Source organism: Besnoitia besnoiti, chromosome IV, assembly GCF_002563875.1.
Source record: "Besnoitia besnoiti strain Bb-Ger1 chromosome IV, whole genome shotgun sequence".
Classification (NCBI taxonomy): domain Eukaryota; phylum Apicomplexa; class Conoidasida; order Eucoccidiorida; family Sarcocystidae; genus Besnoitia; species Besnoitia besnoiti.
In genome coordinates, this window is record NC_042359.1 from 4,327,922 (window position 1) to 4,342,582 (window position 14,661).

The 14,661-nt window shown below is 61.6% G+C and overlaps 3 protein-coding genes across 3 annotated transcripts; all 3 read right to left on the reverse strand.

Annotated features, from left to right (window-relative positions):
• Positions 1-3,810: 3,810 nt before the first annotated feature.
• On the reverse strand, positions 3,811-5,787 carry BESB_057070 (uncharacterized protein; the record flags this gene model as incomplete). Its single annotated transcript, XM_029364142.1, has 3 exons — positions 3,811-4,165; positions 4,366-4,614; positions 4,766-5,787. 3 exons carry the CDS (start codon positions 5,785-5,787, stop codon positions 3,811-3,813), a joined length of 1,626 nt encoding a protein of 541 aa, XP_029220065.1.
• Positions 5,788-6,084: 297 nt separating this feature from the next.
• BESB_057080 (uncharacterized protein) lies at positions 6,085-9,318 on the reverse strand (the record flags this gene model as incomplete). The annotated part of the gene is made up of 1 exon (XM_029364143.1): positions 6,085-9,318. The coding sequence occupies one exon, from the start codon at positions 9,316-9,318 to the stop codon at positions 6,085-6,087; it is 3,234 nt and encodes a 1,077-aa protein (XP_029220066.1).
• A 2,517-nt stretch (positions 9,319-11,835) lies between these two features.
• Positions 11,836-13,872, reverse strand: BESB_057090 (uncharacterized protein; the record flags this gene model as incomplete). Its single annotated transcript, XM_029364144.1, has 1 exon — positions 11,836-13,872. The coding sequence occupies one exon, from the start codon at positions 13,870-13,872 to the stop codon at positions 11,836-11,838; it is 2,037 nt and encodes a 678-aa protein (XP_029220067.1).
• Positions 13,873-14,661: the final 789 nt, after the last annotated feature.

Sequence of the window (14,661 nt, forward strand, 5' to 3'; positions counted from 1 at the left end):
AAGCGGCCAACATGGTTCGATGCTCAATGGCAGTTATTTTTTTGTAAGAAGAAGAACCAGCTGCAGTAACAAGTCGCACATACGAGTGAATCTGGAGGATATCGGAATTCCTCGCTACCGCTTGTATACAAGGGCAGCTGGTACGTGGATTCTCTGTGCTTCTGCACGTCGCACGCCTTTGTCTTGTTTCACCCGCATAACCGCAACAGAAGACTTCAGACAACAGCACCGCAGCGTGAGCACGACAGATGCGAACAAAATAACAAAATGACACCCGACGCTCGACGGGCCTTTACTTGAGTCACCTCCAGAGCCCCTTTCTCCGTTCAATACATGCATCATCAAAATGGTCTGTTCATTTTGCTGCCACTGTGCCCACACCGATACTGAGTCGCATCTCTAACTTCATGATATCTTCGTGCATCCGTTGGGTTTTCTCACATACGGTGCGAAAACGGCATCGGCAGCATCCGCCTGCTGCTGCCACTTGACCACGTTTTCCTGCAGGCGCCAGACGGGTGTCTTGCGGAGACCTGATTTTTCCCCGGACTCATGCCGCCTTTGCGCCTCTTCAAGTTTCACCACGGATAACCGCAGATTCGATCTGGCGCGTCTCCTCTTGTATGCGCCGCGTTGCCTTTCGCGGCACACACTGCTGTACTGTGCTCTCAGGCGTGCGAGACGGTCTTTCAACAAGTCGAGCGTGTCCACTGCTCGGCCAAGCCGTAGTCCCATGTGACTCGCACGGTTGCTCCGCCGCTGCCGATGTCGACTCTGCCGGGTCTTCTATGGCGGGGGCCACGCTCGTGCCAGTCACGGCTTCCAGTGTAGGTGCGGCCCACTCAGGAGTCCAGCTCCACGTATTAGAGTTTATCGACGCTTCAAGGGCAGGAAACACACCGACACTAGCTACTATTCTCGTCCTGATGCCTTTCATCGGGCCATTCAACTCCTTTACTTTTTCCTGGGGCTGCTTCATCCGATCCTCGCTCCGCAGGTCTCCCATGCGTTGCGCGACCACTTCCGCCGCAGACTTGAGGGTAATCTGCGCTCAAACAAGACACGCAGCCATCAGAAGCTCGGTGCAGTTGGCAACTACACGTACGTGGGCTCGCGAGTCTCACCACTGCGGCAGGCTCCGGCAGCTGGTGAACTAAGCACCACTCGACAAAGAGGGGGACAGCAGGCGTGTCACCCAGGGCCCTCACCTGCGCCTCCTCTCGGGCCTCTCTCTCCGCCAGCCCCCGTTTGACACGCCAACGGCAGTACGCTCTTTTACTCCACACCCTCCTGCTGACAGCCAGGTGCTCCGCTCCCGCACTGTCATATGCTGCGAATAGCTTTCTCAGCATTTCACCTGCTTGCTGTAAAGAATCGGGCATGCCCTCTCTCAGCTCCGGCATGGTCCTCGCTCCTCTGTCACCTGGTTCAGACGACAATATTACCTCCTGTGGACCGTTATCATCAGCTACCGCATGCGAATCAACACAGGCACACTATCCTGGGGGGTCGCTTTGCGCCTGGGGCTCTGCGGCTCGCTCCACTGGGCCATCTGCCATTTGAGCTCAGCCACAAGGATGTTTCCCTCGAATCCACCTCCGTAGTCAGTTCTGTCGGAGGGTTGTCAGCGCCAGCTGCAGCCCAAGCAAGGTAATGACCACCCATTTGCGTCCTGTCTCGCGTGGCACCAGTTTACGTGGATTCTTCCCTCTCAACCCAACCACAAAGCCCTGCCGAGATCGGGCGCTTCGCAGGTAAACTGATATAGACCCGTTGAGCGGTCCGCGCTCTTGCCCGTCGTGATGTTGTTGATGCCATCGTTGTCACACTAGTTCACAGCAAAGCCATCTTCTGCATGCACCCAACAATATGTAGGGTGGAAGTTGATAGAGCAATCACAGCCGGATATTCAGGGTCCGGAGTGCCTTCCCAGAAACGTGCTGCGAGCCCACGCGCGGCGGAGATCTCTCCAAACTCAGCCAAGAGCAACCAGGTAGGAAGTTGCGTAACTACCGGGATGAACAGATTGAAAATTGGCGTGATGGGTCAAATAAAAGATAATGAGATCCATGCTACTTGTGCGCCTTGGAAAATTGGTGACGGGATATCATGACCGACTGGCATGCCGCGCGATAACGTTGGTGGTGGTATTCTGCAAAAGCCACGAGGAGACTATATTCTGTCCAGTGTGTCAGCGTTATCCGCCAATTGGAAGCGCGGCATTAAAATGACACACATCTGCGGCGTGCTGGCGAGAAAAAATCGTGCAGGTCACTACCATGTGTTTCTGTGCAAACGTTTCTGAGCGCGAGCAGACACAGACCTGACCACCCGTGGTGTCTCTGTCGTCTGCGTGCCCGCAGAAACTGTTTTGTGACTGCCGCACGGGACCAACCTCCCAGCTCGAACGGCGCTGCGTGCCTGTGTCCGTCCCGCTGTCACAGAGCCAGAGTGCAGTGCTGCCCAGCACACATTTCTATTCCCCGCATTCTGAGTACCACTCAAGGCGGGAAGTGGTCAGCGTGCAACGCGGCGTCCCACCAAGCCTTGACGGCGAAAAGTTCATCAAAGCGGGTCCCGCGCCAGCCTCCAGGGCGTGGGCCAGAACTCCTCGAGCCCTTGTAGCTCCCGCCCTGGACGCCTCCATCGCTCTGAATTCGGCTTCTTCGACGCCCAGTGCCGTCGCCGCACACGACGCTGCAGCGCCTCCACGTTTCAGCTCCCGCGATGCCTGATACGCGAGCGGAGGGCTGTTCTTGAGGCAGCACCGGGAAGTGCAACGGACGCAGAATTCACCAGACACCCACGCAGGGGCATCGATCAGGATGAACAAGGGAGCTCGCCTCCGGCGCAGCCGGCCCCCTGAACGTCGACGAACAGTCGCATTCCTTTCCACGCCTCTTTTGAGCACGCAGTCCACGGCGGGTCCCGCGTGGGGGGCATGCAGCAGAAAGCGTTTTTGGCGTATGAAACGCCCCAGAAGTTCACCGGGTCCGCCCGTGCGCCAAGCTTCCGACGGGTACACACCCCGCGAGACGAGCGTTGCCCTCTTCCACGCACTTTGTCTGGCAGCAGTGAGCACTTTATGCTCAATGGACTCACCGTATCCCGAAGGAAACACTGACATCATGCAGAGAAGTAATTGGCTGTGTAGTTCTCCAAGGCGGGCAATACACGCACGCCTAGGACTCCTCTCCGGACGGGAGGGGGGGGGGGGTAGGCGGGAGTTGTTCAAGGGGATGTAGGGGTCCCGGTACGCTTTTAACCAGCTGGAATTTACGCGAGCATCGAGATGGATTCCAATACCGCTGATGCCTGCCTCTTTACAGATTCCTACCGACTCTAGATATCTCCACACTAGTCACAGCGAAACGCGAAGCATCGTGCCAAATTTCCTGCGCGGGGGCGAGAGGGGGGAAGGGTGGGTGGGGACAGACAGCTACGCTAACAGTGTGGGTAGTCGGGGCACGCGCGCACATGATGAGGACGGGAAGATCCCGCGTGTCTGACAGTTCTCTAGGATTTGAGTGCGCAACTACCAACTTCCAGTTTCTGGTCAGGTGGGTGGGGGGGTGTGAGGCGACACAATGACACTTCCTCTTTGGGACACCGCATCACGCACGCCGGCAAAAAAATCAGGTTTTCACGCACGACACACTTCCGATCTCCCGCAGAAACGGAGAGAGCCCTGCGTCCTCTAGCCCACTCTCTCTCCGCACACTGGTTTCGAGAGGTCGTCTCGCCTGCACCCGCTTCCTCGGCGGTCAGCCCCTCGCTCGGATGTTTGCCATCGCCTCGCTCTCTGTTCCTTCACTGCTCGAGAGGTCGGTAGCGGCCAACTCCGATCCACTGCGAATCATGAAGAGAGGCTGCCGAGCTGACCCAACCCGGCCGCGTGTAGGACGTTTCCTGAGTCCCTTCACTTTCTCTCTTCCCTGCAGTCCCTTTCTTTCCTTCGAATTTCGCGTGCCGCTTCGCTTGCTTCAGCGCCACGTAAGCCGCGCGCACCTGCTGCACGTAAGCCTCAGGCGCTTCTCCGCCGCGCGTGGAATCCTCCTCATCCGCATCGCCTCGCCCGCCCGCGGACGTCGCATCGGCAGACATTCCCTTCTTCGTCCACTTTGCGCCGTTGTCCGCAGCCGCCGACACGCGCGGTCGGCTCGCGCTGAAAAGACAAAGTCGCAGAAAAAAGACGAAAACGTGACGCGGCGCCTTTCAGCGCGATACGGCCGGCACAGCGAAGCAGCCACGCCCTGCGAGGCACCGCGCAAGAGACTTGCTATCTCAGAGTGCATAGTAGGCAGTCTCCGCGTGGGCAAAACCATCTGTGCTTTCGGGGCGCCGATCTGCCAGCGTGGAACTTACTCGGTCTTCGCTTTGAAGCGCGCGAACGCGTCATTGAAGCGCCTAAGCTCGGGAGGGCGGTCGACCACCTCACCGAAGGCAGGCCGCGACGCCGCGGGCGCCGCGGGAGTGAGACTCTCCGCCAGCTCCTCGCGCGCAGATGTGCGCGACTGGCTCCCGCGCTCGGCCTCAGCCGCCACGTCCTCCTTCACTTTCCCCTTGACCTTCTCTCCCGCTGGCGCCGACGAGCTCGAGGTCCGTAGCGACTCTCTGAGAAAAACAAAAAAAAAGTGGAAACAGCTTCTCCTCAGCCCGCTAGGCCACCGGATAACGAGCACTTGCTGCGCCACTGGGGGGAGTCGGGATAAAGAGACAGAGCGGAAAAAACCGATTTGCATGCCGACAAGCGAGCGTGACGCACCTCGTCCACGCGTCGACGCGTTTCGAGAACGACGCGAAGGATTCGCCTTTTCTCCGCATGACAGGACACTTCCCAGGTCGGACTTTCTTCTCTCCTTCGCTCGCGGATTTCACAGTCTCAGAGTTGACACGTGGGACGACGCTTTTCTTGACGCGAACGCGCACGCTGTCGGGCTCGTCCTCGTCGTGGACTTCCCTGCACACGCGTTTCCGCTTCCTGTCCTGCTCGCCCTTCCCGCCATTCACTCTCAGTGCCAGTTCGTCGTCTCCCCCCTCTAGTGAGTCGTTTGGCTCTGAATCCTCTTCGACTGCTTCGCGTTGCCGCTCAACTTCCTCGCGTGCGAGGGCCTTTCCCTTGCCAGCCTTCTTCGCGTCCCCGTCCTCGGGGTTGGCGGGCGGCCTCTCCGCCCTCTCCCGCTGCTCGCTAGCCATTTTCTGTCTTCGCAGACGCATTTTTCTTCGTTCGCTGCGAGTCATGGTCGCCAGGTCTCTCTCCTCGATGGCCGCAGCCGCCTTCCCGTCGGCTGCGGCGCGCTCCATCGCGCGACTCTTCTCTTCTGCAGGGCCGCAGCCGCTCGCGATCTGCTGCCGCGCCTCTCTGCGCCTCCGCTTTTCCACGCGCTCCCGTTCTACCTGCCGATTCTCCTCGTCAAACGCACGCAAGCTCGCCCAAAGCTCCTTCACTCCCACTTCGTCCTGCCCGCTCGGCCTCACGGGCAGCAGGTGCGTGGGGCGTCCGCCTGTCGGCAGCGCGTTCTTCACGCCCCGCTTGCCCGGCTGCGCGCCGTTGCCTGCCTTGGCTGCACTCTTTTTCATCTTTTTCGGTGGCACATTGTAGCGCGCGAGCTCCTGCCGCGCCCGCTCCATGAACGACGCGGCTGTCACGTTCGCGCGGCGCGACTGAACCTTCGTTCTGCGCTGCCCTTTCTTCCGCGAGAAGGCAGCCTTCCCGCCGCGACGCCCGCGCTGCTGCGACGAAGGCGCAGACCCCCGCCCCTGCTTCCCCGCCTTCTTTGGACTCATCGCGGACGGCGGAGACGAGGGGGACACCCACCGAGGGACACACGGGAGATACTTCAGAAGAAACCGACACACGTGCAGTGTGCGGGCGGCGAGGAGGTATGCAGCGACAGAACGCGACAGACAGACGACGGTGTCTCAGCGAACAGCGCCTCACCAAAGGCGCCACACACGGCGGGCGACTCGCGCTCGACAGAAAGCGGCCCTGACGGGGGGGACCTCGCGCGGGAGCGGAGGTGCGCCGCAGATGAGATGTAAACAGCGACCGCGTGTGCCCCTGCCTCTCCTCCTGGGCGCTTGCTACATCACCACACACCCGACTCTCTCGAGCGGATCGATGTCCACGTCAGCCACCTCGACTTGGTCAAAAACCGTTTCTTGCCACTTATCTTCATGCCACGCCAAATAGGCGCCGTATCCAGAGAAATGGTCTTCTTCTTCGGCTCTGTCGTGCGTCGCGAACGCCTCTCTCGCTCGCTCGCCTCCCTCTGCAGCGCGCGTCCTGCCTCCGCCTCCTCGGCCTTCGCCGACTCGCGGGCTTCCCGCCTCTCTGAGGAGGGCCTCTGCAGACTCTGTGCGCGCCTCGCTCTCCGCCGCCACGACCTGAAGCCTTCCTCGCGCGCCAAGTGGCGAGGCGCGCGCCTGGGGAAGCAGCGAGAAGGGCGGAAACGGCTGTCGACCCGAAAGCGACAGCCGTCGCCCTCCTCCGATGCGCGCCGAGTCCGCGCAGGCCTCACGCGCGTCTTCGTGCGCCGGGGTAGGAGCGGGCGCGCCGCCTAGCGAGAAAGGGATGCGCGACGGCAGCGCCTGTGGGAAGCCGCCGGGGCTTCGAGACGTCTCACCGGGAAGCGCGCACGCCTCCGACGAAGAAGCTGAAGAAGGAAACCGAGTTCGCCTGCACTTCTCTCCGCCGTAGAGCAAGTCCTTCTTCAGGCTGAACGCGCGAGCCAGCAGCCCCGAGAAAAAGGAACGATCTGGACGGGGTGAGGCGGGCAATGCCACGCCGGAAGACGTCCGCGAGGCTAGAAAGACGCCCTCGTCGTCTTCACTCGAGTCTTGCTCTTGCCGAGCGACTCTCCGCGACGGACTCGCGTCGCTGTCGCGCCGCCGCTTGGGAGCCTCTCGGCCTCCGCTATGCGACCGCCTCCGCCCTTTCCCGGCTTCAGCGACACTCGCCACCGACGGGAAGTCGCTGTCCTGACGCGGCGAGAGCGGGCGTCGGGCTGCCGTGACCCTGCGGCCGGCGGTGGGCGCGTCGTCGTCCGCGGGAGGTGGAGCAGCCACCGCGGATCTAGGCGAGGGGGGGAGCACTGCAGCGGCTTTCCTCTCCTTCCGCGCGCTCGCGGGCGCCGACGCACAGAATGTCCACCCCGCAGCGCACGGAAACGCCTCTGAAGAAGACGGCAGGGATAGAGACCGCGGGCTCTCCGCCGGTCTATGCGGACTCGACGGAAGACGCGGACTGAGATTTGTGGCCTGATTGAGGAACTGAGCGTGGAGCGGCAGCGTTCGAAAGAGGCGATCTGGAGCCACAGCGGCCTCTGCTACCGCGCATGCGCACTCCGACCTGACTGCACTCGCGCTGCTGGTTCGACTCAGCAGACGTGTGGCGCGGTGTGAGCTCGCCGCCGACGGACTCGCGGCGCCCGTGGGTTCAGAAGGAGAAGGCGCGTGGCGTCTGTCTCCTCTGGAGAGCTTCGGGGCGCCGCCTGCCTCCCGCGGCTCGCCAGACTCGCAGTCGCGTAGCACACCTCGATCGGCCTCGCTGCTTGCGCTTCTGCCGCCCGCGACAGGGGCGTCGCGCTCGGGATCTCCTCCGCGCAGCTGAAGAAAGATTGCGGCTGCGACAGCGGCGAGCCGCTCGGCCGCTTCCTGGGCGAACTGGCGAGGGTCGTAGTTGAAGGCCGAGTGCTTCCGCACGCTTGTCGCTCTCTGCTCACGCGCCCGCGCGCAGGCCGCCTCGTCTTCGTTGTCGCTCTCTCGAGGCGAGGAGGCGCTCGACTGGGAGCCGGCCGTCGCTGGCGAGGAAGCTCCACGCGTCTGGCGCCTGCGCTTGCCGCGTCTTCCGAGCTCGTCTCCACCGGAGAACCCCGCAAAGTCTGGCGAGCCGCTGGGGAGGAGAGAGACGCAGCTCGACCAGCGAGAACACACACTTTCCAACTCTCGCGCTTCCTCAAAGTCGCTCGAGAACCAGGCTTCGCTTCCAGGCAGCGGAGCCGCGCCGTCTGAATCCGCTCCAAACAGAGAAGAGACTTCCACGCGCCGTCTCCTGCGCGGCGGAGGCGACGGCGAGGACCTGTCCTCGGCGTCGCCGTCGGCTGGGAGAGGCTGACACAGCCGCGGCGCGACTCTCACTCGCGTCCCGCGAGGCGCGCGCCGCGGACAGAGAGAGTTCCCTGCGCCGAGCTCAATCAGCTGAGAGAGCGAGGTGAAGAAGCCGTCGTCTCCTTCTTCGCTGTACTCGCCTTCCTCGTCGCCGCGCAGGCTCCGAACGGCCGTCGCGAAGCTCGAAAGCGCGGCGGCGCACGCTGCGGAGAGGTCAGACGAGAAGGAGACAGCCGACGACGACGCGGAGAGCGAAGAGGAACCCGAAGAAGAGAAAGACGAAGAGAACGGAGAGGAGAACGAAGGGTGCGACGAGGAGTAGTAGCCTGCGAGGTCGGAGAGCCGCTCGCCGGCCTCAGCTGCGCGCGCCGCGGCCGTGTACGCCGCGGAGCAGGCCGCGGTCAGGAGGCCGTAAAACGCAGTCTTCGCCGCGAGGCGAGTGCCCTCGACAGGCAGTTGATCCTCGCCAGCAGACGAGGAATGCGAGGGTCGCAGGAAAAAGCTGCGAACAACGCGCTGCGCTACAGCCACGAACGCATCGTACGCCTCTTCGTAGTCGCCGCGCCTCTGGGCAACGGCGCGGAACGAGCTCTCTCCAGTCTTTCCGTCTCCGGAGGCCTCAGGCTCCGCCGCCGCTGAGGCCGCGGGCTGGAGCGAGGTGGCAGCGGGGGACGGCGCGTACGCCGGGAGTGCAGAGGAGGAGGCGTTCACGGAGAGGAGCGAGACAAAGTGGAGAGGCGAGGGACAAGAAGAAGAAGACGGCGCGGCTTTTGCCGGTGGCGTGGGCGGTGCCGGCGCGGCCGTGTTGGAGGCGTGAGGAGACGAGACGGCGACGTCGGCCGGCGGAGAAGAGAAGTTGGGTGAGATGAGGAAGGAGGAGACCAGATTTTGCAAGAAGAAGGGGAGAACGGAAAGGAAAAAGTCGTCCTTGTCGTCGACGGGCTTGTCGTCGTCTGGGACGAGTCCCGCAGAAGAAGAAAAGCGCGGAGGCGTCCAGCTGCCTCGCCGCGAACGTGAAAAGGATGAAGATCCGAGTCCGCAGCGCACGTTTCTCCTGCGACTGTTGAGATGGAGCAGCCTTCGATCTGACAGCGTGCCGGCAGATGACGGGCCTAAGCGACTGCGCGCATTCCTCTTCACATCCGCCGCCGGTCTTTGCGCGATGTATGCGTCCTCGGCACGCGGAGAGGCGCAGTAGCTCAGCGCCATAGTGCGAGAAAGGCAGCGCCGGGCTCGGGTTTCTTCCCGGCAATCACCGACGAAAAACGCAAAAACGCGCTGCCCAAGCACACGCCGACCTCTATGAACGCCCTTCTATAACGGAGAAAAAAAATGGAAAAAAAATGCGGACAGAAAATCTATGACCTCCCTGCGACCAGCCTCCTTCCGACCAGAGACGCTCTCTGTTTTTTGTGCGACACCACCGACCTTACAACCACGTGACAACCTCCTGAAACATCCTCGCCTACCGCGCGGCTTATAGGCCGCTGCGCATTTTCGAAAAGAAAAGAGACCGCGAGTGCGGCGGGCGAACAGCACCAGACGGTAGCGACAGAAGCAAACGCGGACGATGACAGTCTGAAGCGACGCGGTTCGCCTAAAGGTCTCCGCCGTGTCGAGAGCCACGAAAAGCATGCTTTGGTTGACAAAGGGCGCAAAAAACCCGCCGACGACGAAACCAGACACACGCGGCATCTACCCTCCTCGGCTTTTTTTGTTTCCCATCCACTCCGCCTGTCCGTACACGCGAACCTCCAAACGGACACACGGCTAGCCGAACTCGCAGCTTCCAAGTTTCACGTCTGCAGATGTGCCGCGGCGCTTCTCGCTCGGCAACCCCTGCTCAGCGACGACGCTGCACAGAACAAAGCGGGCAGGCGCAGAGGGACGCGCGACGATGATCTCAAAAGGAACGGCGCGCCCCCTGGGGCTTTGTGCTGGCAGAAAACGGAGGTTGGACGGAAGGTCTTCGCTACGTGTGCAGAGCGACAGCAGCACTGGCGGGGGACACAGCTCGCTGGTGCGCGACCTGCGCGTCACTTTGCGCACAGACGGCTTCTGGGGCCTTTGTTCGAAAGAGAAACTAGAACAGTAGATGCAGGATAAGGTTCTAGGCGCCGGCCAGTGCGGCTGGGAGTGCAGCTGCACAGAACCAACCAACGCCGCAGACACGCGACGCTGGAGTTTCTCGCGCACCACGAATGCGAAGGCTGGTCAGGTGAGCTGCGCGACGGAAAAAAAAGATTCTGCACGCTTGCACTGCCTCAAAAAAAGCCGCCTTCCCCTCTGATGCGTCAGGCGCGCAGACGGGGCTTGGGACCCGCAGCGCGGCGCAGCTGCGCAGCACAGCCGCGAGGCGACGCGTTTTCAGTGACTCCTCTCGTTTTTCACGTATCCCTGCTTGTCCTACGTAGCTTCTGCGGACTACACCCTGCTGTCAACGACGAATAGACCGTTTTTGCCTCATTCTCCGTCTCTACCTCCTTTGCAGCAACACGCCACGCACAGGCAACACCGGACGAAGCCTTGTAGGTGTTGTGGAGTCTCTGGTCGTGTGTGAAGTCTGAGGAAGGCTACGGCGCTTGCTCATCGCGTACGGCATACCTGCCTTTGCCGAGGCGCCCGATACAATACCCGTCAAGCGTGAGGGTTGGCCACGAAAGCAAAACGCAAACACGCGGGCTCCAGCCGCTCTCGGCCTCTCTACGAAGCCTCAATAGTAATAATCAACAACACAAGAAGGCAGCCTGACGGAAGGACAGACATGCTGCTGCACTGCTATGGGGAAGCCGGCGGTCGCGAGAGGGGCTGCCTTCTCAGAGACAGGTTTCTGTTTGAGTCGCTGGCATTCCCATATAAACCGCTGGAGGCTGTGAGATGCGATTGCTCTCTGCCAGAGGCCTTTGTCTGCACGCGCTACAGAGAAAGCAGCCTCTTGCTCGTGAAACTGAATGAGAATCGTCTCAAAACTTGCAGACGACTCCTTGAAACGGGAGATCAACGAGGCCCGGTGGTTTGATCTCCAGACACTGCAGTCGAGAGGCCTCCCCCCACGTCGGCATCTTCACGTGCAAGAGACGGATTTTCTTGGCATGACGAAACTGGATCTGGAATCGATACTCGGAGCAAATGCGTGACTAAGCGCTACACCGTGTTCGTGAGTGTTGAGCCAAACCCGACAAACACTGCATCCACAGGAAACGACACGCAAAACGCGGAGGCAACAACTTATCGCCGCGTTTTCCGCGATTTAACAAAGCATCCGCCACGCAGCAGCGCGCGGAGCTACGGGTTATCAACCGCGCGTAGGCGGCAGTTGCTTGGCGGGGACCGGCTTTTTATTCTCGTTTTCTCGATACTCCGCCCTACGCCGAAGTATTCCAAGCACCCGCTCGCCTCTGTATCTAGCTAGACTTGCTGCACGCGCCGTCTCGTAGCCTTCTTTCAAATCGTGCGTTCCCGCCCTAGCCTATAAAAGCAGAGTTTTCGCCAAACACAAAACTCGAGAAAAATGCGTAGAAATATCCGTGTGCACCGATGCATATGAACACATATACGTATCCATAAAAATATGTATATAAGTAGATATATGCGAAGGTGTAGACGTACATATATATAGATATATATATGCACCAATGCAGTTACGGTATCCCGGCAGCGTGGACATCCGTAAGCCTGCGCCGCTTCGTCGAGGCTGCCGCGCAGATTCGCCATGCAAAGACATCTTCAGTTGCGTTGTGCGCTGGCGTGAGCCGACGCGGGAGCGGAGTGTCGGGAAGACTCCGCGAGATCTGGCTTGGCTTTCTTCGCGTTTTCGCTCTCCACCGCGTTGTCTTCCTCCTTGCAGCGTCTCTGTTTCGAGGCGACGAATGTCAGGAGACTCAACACCGATGCATCGAACGCCTTGGCTCTCTCGCTGCAGTCCCCGCGACTCCACTGCGCGATCGCCGCGAGACTCCGCGCAACCGCTTCAGCCGTGCACACGCCTCCCTCATCTGCGATCTTTCGAGACGGCGTCCGGACTGACTTGTAAGCCCCCCAGGATTCCGCCGCGGCTCTCGCCTCACACCCGCCTTCGCCGCGTTCGCCTCCTCCTGGCGCCGCCTGCGCAACACGAGAAGGATCGCTTGGAGACGCCGCGCGGGCAGACGCTGCCGCGCGTTTTGGCGCAGCTTGCGCGTCACGTCGCCTGTCGTCTAGAGCTGCTTGCGGTGGCGCGTCCGTCGCGTGCCGATTCGCATCTCCCGCCGTCTTGCTCGATCTCCTATGTCTGCCTGCGAGTCGGTTAGAGTCCCCAGGGTGCCTCGGCGCCTCCTCGCTCTCCCCATCTTCTGCTGTCGCGGCCGCTCTCACACCGACAACTTCGCCACTCGCTGGAGCTCCTCTGTCTGCCGCCAGCAGCCTTCCGTCGCCGCCCCCGCTGTCTCCGCCGGCCCCACCAGGCACGCAGCAGGCGCCGCCGTTTGCAGGCTGCCAGCCGTCCGCCTCTGGGGTCTCGTCGGCGCGGCGTCCGAGGCTTTCCGCGCCTGCATCTGCGCGCGAGACGCCGGCGCACTCCTCGCTGAAGAGCGGGCACCCTGGCAGCCGCACTGCTGGAACGTCGGCGAGCCACGGCGCCGCGTTCAACATCTCCTTGGCCTCCTTCCAGGTGCCGTCAAGACAGAGCAGCGTCACCGGCAGCTGCAGCGGAAACGCGCCGCGGCCGAGCTCGAAGCTCCACGGCGCAGGAAACAACAGAAGGAGGTTGTTCGCCTCCCCTTGCGGTGCCGGCGGAGGCGCGGCGAGCTGGGCTGCTAGCGAGGGAGTGGATGCCTCGGCAGACGCGGGGGAGCGAGACAGCGACGGCGCCGCGCAAGGCGCCGTCGCACACGAAGAGCAAGGATGAGAGGCGCGAGAGGAGGAAAAAAGGCAACCTGACGCAGCAGGGGCGACGGCGGCGGCGCTGCAAGGCGCCAGCGGCGCTGGAGGCGCAGTGGCTGCGGACAGAGAGCGAGACTGCGGAAGGAAGGGCTTGGTGCAACAGCCGCCCTCAAATACACTCACATCGGCGTCGTATATCCAGGCTCCTGCACTCGCTGCCTGCGGAGGTGCCGAGGAGGCGGAGGTGCCGCGCGGCTGCGACACGGCGCCAGGGCAAGGTGAGGGGGGCGCGCGCGAAAACGCTGAAGACGTCGAGGCCGCGGCAGATGGCGGACATGAAGCGAGTCCTGATTCAGGAAAGTCGCGCGCGCAATTGGGAAGCTTCCCGGCCTGGTTCGCTTCACCTCGAGGGGACTGACGGAACCGCGCCGACCTCGGAAGCTTCACGGTTCCGGGCTTGCGCCGCTGAAAGACATGGACGGGCGTGACGGCGCGCGTGAGCAGAGGGAGAGAGCCCATCTTTCGCTTGGCCTCCAAGGGGTGGACGTAGACGACGAGGCCTTTCACGACGCCCGCGAAATCGCCAGAAAAACTCAGCGGAGGCTTTGGCAGCTTGCCGCAGTAACAGACGCGCGCAGGGCGCTCGCAACCGCTGCATATCGCCCGCCCGGGCTTCTCCAGAGCGCATGCCTCCCCACGCTCCATCTGAGTTTTCAGCTTTTCTCCTCTCCAAGTCTTCACCTGCCCCTGCGGCCTGTCCCACGGCTGTGGTGGCGGCACGTGGTTTGAGCCGCGCCGGGTAGAGTGACCTGCTTCGCCCGCTGCAGCAGGAACTCGCTCGTCGCATGCAAATAACTGCACAGACACATGGACGCCTGCGTGGACGCCTACGTGCGGCGGCATCTGCCGCCGTGTGGTGAGGCACCAAGAGAGAGTCGAGGCGCATGCGCGTCAGAGGGACTGGGGAAGACCTGAGCTGGCCGCATCAGAGACCGCAGGTTGGGTTCACCAGTCCCTTTTCACGGTGGCGTGCACTTCAAAGTGACCTTCTTCTCAGTGAGGGAGGCATAGGATGGGTTCACGCAGACGTGTCTTATCCACAGACTTCCCTAGACGCAGACACCAGAGCCTGCGTCGAGCAGGAAAGGTTTTAGCTGTTCGCGGACGAGCGAGTTTGAGGAGACCGCCTCGCTGCGAAGGAGGAGGAAATCCACAGCTGGGATGAAGGGCACATCCCTACAGTTGAGAGAGCAATGATCGACGCGAACGAAACGCGACAGAGGTTTTCCGTGTTTCGATCGTCCTTTGTTTTCGCCTTCTCTTGTTCTCCGCACATGCGGAGACATGCACGCGTGCTGGCGGGTGCGACTTTGCTCACACACGGTGGCTCGCTCGTTCACTCGTTTCTCTTCTAGTTTTTCGTTTCTCCATGTCAGTTTGTAGCCTGGAGCCTGTCGCGAAGGCTCGTCTTCATCTCGACTCGGGCGCGCGCGCAGAGAATCCTCTGCCGTTTTCTCTCGCAATCGGCCGCGACCCAAGACACGCAGCCGCCCAGAGCAAATCGCGATACCAACAACTGAGGAGAGATGGACGCGGGTGACTGTGGCTCGCCACGCCGAGAGAAACCTCAAAACGAGCTGTTTTCTCTACCTGGAAGGTGATGCTGGCTGTGCTGAACCGCAGTTGAGGCCT